At 46.7% G+C, this 11608-nt stretch overlaps 1 protein-coding gene across 2 annotated transcripts; it reads right to left on the bottom strand.

Annotated features, from left to right (window-relative positions):
• Positions 1-8286: 8286 nt before the first annotated feature.
• On the bottom strand, positions 8287-9456 carry LOC122406218 (uncharacterized). 2 transcript variants are annotated; one of them, XM_043411526.1, is made up of 4 exons: positions 9227-9456; positions 8898-9087; positions 8601-8800; positions 8287-8479 (listed from the first exon to the last, which is right to left on the bottom strand). In XM_043411526.1, the coding sequence occupies exons 2-4, from the start codon at positions 9068-9070 to the stop codon at positions 8391-8393; spliced, it is 462 nt and encodes a 153-aa protein (XP_043267461.1). In that variant the 5' UTR covers positions 9071-9087; positions 9227-9456; the 3' UTR covers positions 8287-8390. The 2 variants fall into 2 exon arrangements, with proteins under 2 accessions (XP_043267461.1, XP_043267460.1); XM_043411525.1 differs by lacking the exon at positions 9227-9456 and having other exon boundaries at positions 8898-9187.
• Between the last annotated feature and the right edge of the window lie 2152 nt (positions 9457-11608).

The raw sequence follows: 11608 nt of genomic DNA on the forward strand, positions 1-11608 counted from the left end.
AGAAGAAGACAGAAAAAGTAAATTGACGGGATAAAAGAAATGGGTACTTGAACCACGAAGCTGTTAAAATAAAAAAACGGAACTCCAAAAAAAAAAATTACGACTGAATATTTCGGCTAGGGCATGAACCGGCGGCTAATGGCGCAGCACGCGGAAACGAAAACGAGTGATAATTAGCGGGGTTCACTTGACGATATGTAAAGCTATATAAAAAGATTTTTAATATGGTTAATCTATGCCATCGGCCCTTGGCGAGGGGCCTCCTTTCGGTAGCTTGGGTGCCTCCTTTCGGTAGCTTGGGGTGCCTCCTTTCGGTAGCTTGGGTGCCTCCTTTCGGTAGCGAGCTCTTTCCTCCTTACGGTAGTCCGAGCTCAGGAAAAAATGCAACCTATGCGGGGTTTGTTCGCGACCCTCTAGACTTCGCGCGTACCTGATCGAGAGGCCTCGCAGGGGCGTCGCACGAATTCGGGGCGAGCGCGTACCTTAGAGACAGGCTACAGTGGCGTCGAGAGTGAAAATTTCTCCGCCTAGGGGATTTTAGTGTTCGCGTGCTCGCGATGTTACCGACGGTAAGTATTTCGGGTATTTTGCATGAAACAGTTTGGGAATGATTGGGAATTAATTAAGAAAATTAATACTGGCCCCGTTATTAAGCTATGTTACTTTCCAGTTCCTTCTCGTATACTATTATATTCTTTAGGTCTCGCGGGGCAACAGCGTCCACTGGAACAACAGCGCAAGGACCTTTTAGTCCGATAGCAATAAAGGTAAGTAAAATTTAGTTGCTTTAGCTTGTAGGATTATTAATAATTAAATGTTAAGTATTTTTAAGGAAATAAATTAATTAATACTAAGGATTGCTGTATTTACAGCAAAGCGCAGCCAGCGGAAAGGAAATTTCAGCCAGGGAAGACTGCGAAGAAGACTTTTCCCCATCAGCGACAGGGACAGTGAGTAAGCGTAGGTTAGTAAAATAGCTCTATTAGTATTCCTAGATTTTAGGACTAACATTCGAAAATGCTAAAAGGTTTTTTGAATTTACAGATCCGCAGACCCAGCAGAAGGGACAATTCCACCGACGGAGTCAGCGGAGGGAACTTTTGCAGCTAGTTGCAGCGAGGGTAAGCAAGTACAACTTATCTTCATTGAGAGGAAATAGTTTTAAGGTATTAAATTAATATTAAAGAAAGATTTTTGTATTTACATGTTAGCGCAGCCAGCGGAGTGAATTTTTTCAGCTGGGGTGACTGCGGAGGAGCCTTTTTAGCCTGCGGAGGCTTGCAGCGGTAAGCGCTTTTACTTTTTACTTCTAAGGGTTATATCTTTATCGGATTTATTTACACTTAGTAGTAGTAGTAGTAGTAATAATAGCGAGTGGGGCTACGACGGGCCCCTATTAAGCACCCAGAGCCATGATGGTTCCATTGTGCTATCTCGCTCTTTAATCAGTAGTCAGCCCCTGCGCGTTTATCCCGGCTTTTTCAGCCAGGTAGCACATTTGGGTGACTTTTAGGTTCGATATTTCCCCTGGTTCGACGAACATACGCCCCCAGGTTTTGTACCGGTAAATCGCCAAGGTAGGGCAGCGACACAGAATGTGTACACTGCTCTCCTCGCCTTCCCCACATAACCTGCATTCCCTGTGCTCCGCTAGGCCCATTGTGTGGAGGTGTGATCTGAGGGCAATGTGTCCGGTTAGTAACGCAATGCCCACACGAAGTCTTACCCTCCCCAGGCCCAGCAGCTCCTTGGTTCTGCCTATGTTGGGTTCTTTCATCCAAAGTTTGGCTTGCCTGCAACCCACTCTCGTTTTCCAGAGGTGTAGGTGTTGGCGTTTTAGTCCATTTTGGATGATGTTTTTCCCAGTGGCAAAGGGGACTCCGACCACCTGGTGTGCAGGTGGTGTCTCCGTACCCCTTTTGGCCAACCCATCGGCCACCTCGTTTCCGTAGAAACCCTGGTGACCTGGTATCCAGGTCAGTGTGACCTTGTTCTTTTTTCCAGCTTCGTTCAGCGCCTGCATGCATTTCCATACAGTCGCCGAGTCGGCCTGTGATTTGGTAACGGCTCTCAGGGCCGCCATGCTGTCCGAGTGCACCATTATATGTTTGCCCGTCGTGTTTCTCTCCAGGCATATTTTGATGCACTCATAAATGGCCAGCACTTCGGCCTGAAACACCGTGGCTAACTCCCCCAAGGGGAAGCTGAGTCTAGTGTCGGTCGCTGGGTTGAAAACTCCCGCTCCGAACCTGTTCCCAGCCCCCGATCCGTCGGTGAACCAGGCATCCACCCCCGGAGAGGTAGGGGGCTGGGAAGATCTCCAGTCCTCCCGTGTGCGGATGACCTCTCTGAAAGACTTCTCTACCTGGAATTTCCTAGGTATTTTGTCCTGTTGGAGTGAAAATGGGCTCCTCTGGGAGAGCCCCAGGTCGGTGTGGCCCGTCCCAGTGCTCCTCCAGGTGCCCATACAGATTTGTCTATACGCTGTTAGTTTTGCCTGTCCGGTGATATCGATGTTGAGGGGGAGGAGGCCAAAGGCTACCTCCAGCGCCGCCGTGGGGGTCGTCCTCATGACTCCGGCCCCTGCCCTTAGGTAATTACCCTGTAGGCTGGTCAACCGTTGTTCATAGGCGACTCTCCCAACGGCGGGCCACCAGACGACGGCTGCGTACTTTAGTCTAGGGAGCAGGATTGCCCTGTATAGCCACAGTGCCATCCTGGTCCCCATGCCCCATGTTTTGTCCATGGCCCTTCGACAGGCCCAGAAGCTCGTATGGAATTTATTTATTTTCTCCTCTAAATGCCGATTCCAGTTAAGTTTGGGGTCAAGGTAGACTCCCAAGTACTTAATGGTCCGCGAATAGGGTATGTATTCCTCTCCCAACTTTAATGGGCCTATGACGGTGGGTTTATATTTCTTAGTGAAGATCATGGCTTGGGTCTTTTGCGGATTCACCACTAGTCCCCTCGCCCGGCTCCACTCTGTGGCGACCTGAAGTGCTCTTTCCATTAGCTCCTTCAGCTCATGTAGGAAGTTGCCCCTCACCAGTAGGGCCACGTCGTCCGCGTAGCCGAAGACGTGGATCCCCATCCTGTTCAGCTTGACCAGCAGTTCGTCTACGACAAGACACCACAGCAGGGGTGATAGTACCCCCCCCTGCGGGCAGCCCTTTGCCGGTGTCCCGCTGATTGTCTGGTCATTGTGTCTGGCGGTCAGACTTCTGCCCGCTAACATGTTGTATGTCCAGTCTATGAGTGGTCTGGGCACCTCATGTCTGGTCATTGCTTCCTTGATGACGTTGTAGGAGGTGCTGTCAAAGGCTCCCTCTATGTCAAGGAAGGCCCCCAGAGCATAGCCTTTCACCGAGAGTTGGCTCTCAATTTTGCCCACGAGGTGGTGGAGGGCAGAGTCTGTCGATTTGCCCTCTCTGTAGGCATACTGGGAGCCACTCAAGGGGTGGCTGTCCAGAGGCCCGTCCTTTAGGAATCTATCTATCAGTCGTTCCAGCGTCTTCAGTACGAAGGAGGTCAGGCTGATGGGTCTGAAGTCCTTAGCTCGGATATGTCCGTTTCTGCCTGGCTTCGGGATAAACACTACTGTCGTCCCTCTCCAGGCTTCCGGGACATGCTTTAGAGCGATACTTGCTCTAAGGATTTTAGTCAATGGTCCAAGAATGTGGGATAGGCCCTCTTGGAGGAGTGCCGGGAATATCCCATCCGGCCCTGCCGACTTGAAGGGTTGGAAGGTCTTGACAGCCCATTCCACCCCTTTTGGGGAGACGACCTTGGCCGCTAGCCCCCACTCCCGCGGTGCATGGTTATCCCTTGGGCTTGTGCCCCGCGCAGTGTCCTCTTCTAGACAGAAACCGGGGAAGTGTGTCTCCATGAGGTGACATAGAGTTTCCCCCGGGTTCTCCGTAAAAGTACCGTCTGGTTTAGTGAGGCAGCCCAGTTGTGGTTTGTTGTCTTGGCTGAGAATTCTGCTAAGTCTGGATGCCTCAGGAGCGCTCTCGACTTTATTGCAGAACTCATGCCAGCTTTTCCGTTTGGCAGCTGCGATATTTTTGCTGTAGTTCCTCTGCAGCTCTCGGTAGGCTGCCCAGTGTTCTGGCCTGCAGGTTCTTTTAGCCTTGTTCCAGGCTGTTCTTACCCTACGCCTGGCCTCCTCAAGCCCCTCGCTCCACCAGTACACTCTTGACTGGTTGTTCACAAGGGTTTGCGGACAATTGGCTTCGTAGGCATCAACCACTACGTTTCGCAGCGAGGTTGCTGCCTGTTCCAGCCCGTTTCTGTTCCTAAAGGTTGTGGGTATGTTGGTTACTAGGTGCTTCAAAGCAGCCCGGTAGCCCTCCCAGTCCGTTCTTCTGCGGCACCGGCGCCATTCGGCCGCCTGCGTGTGCAGCAGAGTCATAAGTATATGTCTGTGGTCAGACCCGGAGGGCTCTTTCGAGACCCTCCAATTAATAATTTTGTCGGTCAGGCCATCCGTGCAGAGGGTGACGTCAATGACCTCCTGCCTTCTAGAGTCCATGAAGGTCGGTTCGCACCCCCTGTTAAGGATGACCAGGCCTGCTCCTGCTATAAATTCGTGGAGATTTTCCCCCCTGGCATTGGTGTCAGAGCTCCCCCAACCGCGATGGTGGGAGTTTGCATCGCATCCAACCAGGAGTTCCATCCCGCGATTTGCGGCATATTCCCTAAGGTATTTAACCTCTCTGGGGGGGGGGGGGGATCCGCGGAATCGTAGGGCATATATGCTGACCCGACCAGTATTTCCGCGGGCCCCCCTGCCCCGAGATTTGTTCTCAATAATATTACTGTTAAGTCTTGTGTACTCACCTGGGGTAGAAGTGTGGCCTCCAGTCCCTTCGTGATGACACACGTTCTCGTTCTCCCTTCGGAAGGGGCGTAGTGTATCGTCCCGCATCCTCCAAGACCCTTGATGGCACCGTTTAGCAGCCAGGGCTCCTGAACTAGCGCCAGTCCCGTTTTCCAAGTTGCCATCGTCCTGGCTAGAATAGCCGAGGCGCTCTTGGCGTGATGGAGGTTAATTTGTATGATGGGAAGGCCAGGGACTGCCATCCCTAGGTGCCTCCCCCCTCCCCCGTCGTCGTCGTCTTTGTCGTCGTCGTTAACGTCGAGGCTGGTGCGGGCAAGCCTGTGGAGTTGGGCTTCGAGAGAGCCCGATCCTTGTCCTTGCCCACAACCCTTACGGAAGCGCGACCTAGACCACAGAATGGTCTAAAGCCGCACTTCCTAAGCGCCTCGAGGGACTTGTCGCCAATTAGGCAGGCAAAGTGGGCGCTCGAAGCGTCCCTGCTTTCACTGCCCTTGGCGACAACCCAGTCATCGGCACCTACCCCGGCGTTTTGACGATCGAGGAGTTTGATGGCCTCCTCGGTCGAAATGTCGGCTTCCTCCACGTGGACCACCACCCGGTGTCGCTTCGGGAGCTCCTCCGGTGGCAACACGTGAATGGATTTGCCATTCGCTTTTAACTCCGGGGAGAGGCTTTTAAGCCAGTCCCCAGTCTGCTCGTCCGCACATGTGATGATGAGGGCTCCATCCCTCTCCCAGAAACCGGTGAAAGTGGGGGCTTTTGTACCCTGGGGTAACTCCAGGATACGCCCTCTGATTAGTTTCCTAACCATTTCCACCTCCCTCGGTCCCAGTCGAGCTTCCGGAAAACCCTCCATCACCATGGCGAGTTTTATCGTTCCTTTCGCCGCCTGGGCATATGTTCCGTGGTCGTTTGCCCTCGGTTTCTTGCCCTGGTGCTCTTGGGATGGGCTTGGGGTATCGTGCTCGGGTCTGGGGCGTTTAGCCGTCCCGACTCTAGCCTTTCCCCCAGGTGCCCCTTCTCTCGTCCCTTCCGGGGCGTCCTTGCCGGGTGGGGGGGCAGGTGTAGATGCACCTTCCTTCTCCGCCCGGCGTTGCTTATTATGGCGTCGTCTCGCCGCTCCGCTATATCTGACGCGGGGTTTTGCCTTGCTGGGCCCCTCCCCCGTCGTAGTTGTTGTCTCCTCCGGTTGTTCGCTGCAAAGAGCAGCTGTCCCCTGGAGGAGTTGTTCAAGTTCTGATTCGATGTCCGTGGTTGTTTGCCTGTTCGTCTGTTCGTTTGTTTCGGTATTCGGTTGTATATTGTCTGGCTTGTGGTCGTCGTTGTTGGTTTGTATGGTATTGTTTTGGTTTTGGTTTTGTTTGGTCTTGTTCATTTCTGGTCCCACGAGTACCACGGTAGTGCGATATCACCCGGTCAGAGCCGTGATTGACCGGGGCTTGGCTAAATACTCTCGGAGGTCGCCCGGTATCCGAGAGGCACCGTTTGTGACGCAACTCCCTTGCGCCATGCAGCCCTCGGCACGGTCGCTAGCACACCTTGGCTTGGGGGGGTTCTCTTAGTTCGGCCGCTCCCCGCCGCGCTCCGGTTGCAGACCCCATGGAGCGGCGTCTGCCCCCGGGGCGCCGCCGGGAGCCGCCTTAAGCCCCGCCACCGCCACGACAAGGTGGACCCGTCAAGGTGGAACCCCATTCGGCAGGGTTTATTTACACTTAAGACTATTATTTATTAATATTAATAATTTGTTATTTATTTCAGGATATAAAAAATAGGCGACGAAAAAAGAAAGTTGTGGTCACAGAGTGACGTACAACAATACATCAAACAATTTTGAGCTCTGTTGGCTGTTAAGCGTATTGTCTTTATTACTTTCAGTATTGGCATAATTAAGTTAATGAATCTGTGGTCTGTAGGAAAATGAAGATGAATGAACCGCCGCGGATACTTGCAAACTTTGAAAATTCTATGTATTAACATATGCGCCAGATATTATCGCTTCGCATTTTTGATTATGGAATATGGACATAAATAAATAATAAAAATTACAGAAGAAATATAAAATATGGATATATATAAATAATAAGTAAATAAACATAATAAAAAAATAATCATAAATGTTACAAAAAATTAGCGGTGGCTCATTTGAGAATGGCATAACATTTTATGGTTTCAAAATGCCATGCATATATAAAAAAATAAGCGATTCTGTTGGTCTAGACACACTATATTGTTTCTTACTCCTATTGAAACTCGGTGGGTACATGCAGAATTTGAAAATTTTGTGCATCGACATGTGTGCATTCACTTTGCATCTCTGAATATAGTGATATGAATAAAAGTGAATTCATCGAAAAGTCATTGGAAAGCTCATTTCAAATGCAATAAAAATTTCTATCTTCAGAATGCAATGTATATAATATCTTAAAACTGCCAATTCTGTTGGATTTTTTTTTTAATTTTATCTCCCTGACTGATCGCGGTACCGTAACGTGGGCGAAATTCAACCCTTAAAAAGGGGTATCGTCACCTTACCGTCAATACTCTTAAAAAGGGGTATCGTTACCTACCATTGGTCGGCCTCCTGCGGGTGTCCCTGGGTATCGTTACCCGCCTAGGTGAGTATCGATGCTGTCTCGTACTTCGGCTCCCGTGGTTATCGATGCTCTCTCGAACTTCGGCTCCTGTGGGTATCCATGCTCTCTCGAACTTCGGCTCCTGTGGGTATCGATGGTTAATCGAACCAGAGCTGCTACGGGTATCGATACCCCCTACAGAGGGCATCGATGCTCAGTCGTGCAGGAGCTGCTACGGGTATCGGATTCTTGGTTTGGGTTGGTATATGAGGAAAGGTTTGGAGACGTTGGTGGAGGGGTGGACGGGCGGGGAGAGGGGAGCACATCATAGCATTTATTTTTACAATTAAAAAAATAATAATCAATTTAAATCTATAATAGCGCATTTTCTTTAATGAATCAAGTTGTTTTTGCATTAAATCTGTATGAATCGGTAATAAATTGAAGCACCCCGGTTTGTCTTATAGCCGATCGTGAAAAACATAGTTTTCGAGGGTTGCGCGGAAGGCGATAACTTTGGTAATGTTTTTCTTAATCGACTATAACGAAAAACCTTTGTGCCGAACTTTGAAGCGTCTTTTTCAACTTGATTCATTAAAGGAGGACGCCATTTTAAACACTAAATACATTATCCCATGTTAACATGATTTTACGTACAACGACTTTTCAACGTTGAAAGTTTCAGTTTTGTCAAACGTAATTGTGTAATACAAGAAAATGTAATCGCTTTGCTTTTTTATAATATATTAAATTTTTTCGCTATATTCGATTGTCAAACTAAATTTCGTCCTGAACTCGTAAGTGTTTATCGAAGCCCGTCGTTGTTTCACACGATGCATTACTTTAAGTGGATTAAATTTTCCCTCCGATGACTCAAAAAATTGTGGAATAGACTTTCAACGTCGAAAATTCGACATATTTGTTAACGCAATTTTATATAAAACAAATGTCAACGTTTTGCCCTGTTTTCTTATATTCTACATCTCTTGGTTAGTTTTTTTTTTCATTCCATCAGTTGTCTTCGATGTCGTATACCCGAATTCCAGCCTTTCTTCCACCGAATAAGCTGAAACAATAATTGAAAACGATCAGTCATCATTCACAGGCTTCGATTACTGGTTACCGCGAATATTCAATAACAAAAAATTGTTTTGCAACTCGGAAACGTTATCGTACATGCCACTAACCTGTTATCGAAATAATGAAACTTTTATACGACTGAAATTCCGCCGTCGTCATCGGCGCCGTCGTCGTTATGTTTTTCCGCGTTGTTCTCGTTTCTGTCAGTTTCCTCTCCATGTATTCATAGACTTTCCCAATCGTCCGATTTTTCCGAATACTCAATCCGTCGTATGTCTCAATCCAGACAAAGTTTCGACCGAATAAACTGAAATAGAAATTGAAAAGGATTAATACCCATTGGAATGCTTTGATTTCACTTTTGTTGCCAATTTTAAAGAACCAAAATACACGTTTCAACTTGCCCACGTTTTCGTACAGCAGACCGCTCGTTTCGGTCGTACGATTCAACTCGTATCGTCGTCGTTATTTCGATCATCATTGTTCTCATTTTTATCACTTTCTCTTCGCATCTCCATTTGTTGTCCTCTTCGTTCGCAGTCCTCCTCACCGGCGTAAGTCTCAATCCTCGTTTCATTTCCGTTGTCGAATAAGCTGAAACAGAATTTGAAATCGATTCATTTGCATCCACAGACTTGGATCCTCGACAGATTCGTTTCATAGAAAAGCATACGTGTTCGTAATGCTGCTAATCGATTCTACTTGGTTCGCATTGTATTACTCGCATGCTTGCCTCAACATTCTCGCTCATATTTTCCATCAAATTACACTATAATAGTTCAACCGTTGTTGAGTCTGCAACCCCTCTTCTCCTGCGTTACTCCTGCTACTACGCTTTCATATCGTCGCGTTCCACGATCGCTGTGGAGATTGGTTCAGTTTGAAGTGGCGTTCCAATGTTTCCAATGAAACTGCGGCTCTTTTCCCCACTCCTTTCGGATTTCTCATTCCTGCCCCTGCCCTGCTGCATCACCACGCTCTTCCAACCGTTCATGACACGGGTTCGTTCAACGTTTGTGCATAATGTCCTCGTACTCCGTCTGCGCATATTCACATTTACATTAATATTTTTGGTGCCTTTCATTTACTAATAAGTTGCTTAATCGTAATCGTTCACGTGTACCGTAAATTTCAATTTTATCTTCATACACTGCCTTCATTACGAGTATGATTCACCATGTCGCCATTGTACCCCGATCGCATCAATTAATGTCGCATCGCCATTACGTTTCACGTTGAAACACGCCATCAATTTATATAACCCCATGCTCTCAACGACGCGTAAGTATCTCGCTTGTATTATAGATTTTACATCTTACAATACGTATTCGATGCGATTATTCTGTTACGTATTTTTCTCTTAAAAAAAGAAAAAAAAATTTTTTCACTCAATCGATCCATTTTAACTCTTCTTACTTAAAAATATTCGTGCCTTTCATTCATCACCCGCGTCGTTCTGTATCACAATTTACTACACTCACTTTCATTGTCTCCGGTAACGATTTCATTCTCTCTTCGACGTTTTCAACGATTTGTACTGTTGTCTCATACTTCTGTTATTAATTTTTCTTTTCACGACGTACAACTTTTTTTATCGATTTTCAAGGTGTGCAAATGTTTTTGATGTTGGGAATTATTTCAATACGAATCAGACTCAGCTCGGTGTAAACTAACAAATTAAATATAGCTTTCGACTATTGCTGCGATGCTGGAATAAAAAGAGACGACTAAATATAAGGAAGTTGATGATAATACAAATGACATTTGTATTACGTTAAAAATTATAATACGATTGTGCGTTTCACTGCGACGATATGTCCCACTTCTATTGATAAACAGAAGTCGCGTGCATGGTATTCTATCAACTACTTGATTTACCATTAACATACCTCTGCTGCGACGACGATTACTTGATCCGCTTATCGGGGTCCATAATTATTATTGCTGCAAGTGTTTTCAAGGATATAACTGTTCCGCTTCGCTCACAATTTTCACTCGCAATATTTCCTGCCCATATTTCTCCATACACACAATGTATCGTGCTACGATCCTTTGTGCATTCCTCCTACGATGCTAAATAAATGCCATGTTTATTATTCCTCGGGTATGACAGTTCCATCGGTATTGATTGAACGATTATTTTTATAAAAAACAAATTTTTACTTACTTTGTATGAATTATGACTTGGTCCTTTCCATATAATTATTTATTTTTCGTCTTTCTTCTTCAGGACAATTGCTCTCGTTCGTTTCGTTCATATAGTCGTCGTCGGTCATTTCCTCATGGATTCACATGCTACAAATTATACTTGTTCACACCCAGGATATAACATTAGACATTTCTTCTCGTCGTTGCGCACCGCTTGTCGACATGCTTGAACGATCACAAAATATTTTGACATTATTTATCACGACTTGGATTTATTTTCTTACTCACGATATATATTCCGTAATTTTTACCTGATTGAACAGTTTCTTTCGGTATATACGTTGAAATTCACGTGTATTTATATTCGCTGAACACGCGTGTGCACTGGCAGCATTTTGCATCATCAGACCGGTCGGTCGCTGGACTGGATATGTAATAACGCACACAAAACACACACACACATATATATATTTGCGACGATCTTTCCGTTATCAAAACGTCGATGCGATGCGATATGGTATTTCGAATCGCGGGCCCTTTTTTTGCGATTATTTATTCCACACACGACACGATTTTTAGAATATCCGCACGCACACACGATACTTATTTCGTCGCCATACTATTCGACGTTATTGCGCGTGCGTCCGCATTTCAAAATTGACAGTTGGACCATATATTTTGGGTTTAACATACGTTGATATACGGGCGCGTTTTCACTTATCGCTCGTATTTACGCTTGCCCAGCGCCTCTATACACATGAGAATGTACATGCGGGTTTAAGCCGATGCGAGCGCATGCGGCGGGCGATAAGCGAAACTCGTTCCAGCACAAAAAAAATTGGTCACATCGCGCGATATATATCATTAGATATACGTATATGTATATATGTATGTCTGAGGGCAGTTTTGGGAACACGCTTTTCAAACACCACTTTCTCATAGGAAATTGTAATAAAAATAGCTGGAC

This window comes from Venturia canescens, chromosome 2 (genome assembly GCF_019457755.1).
Source record: "Venturia canescens isolate UGA chromosome 2, ASM1945775v1, whole genome shotgun sequence".
Classification (NCBI taxonomy): domain Eukaryota; kingdom Metazoa; phylum Arthropoda; class Insecta; order Hymenoptera; family Ichneumonidae; genus Venturia; species Venturia canescens.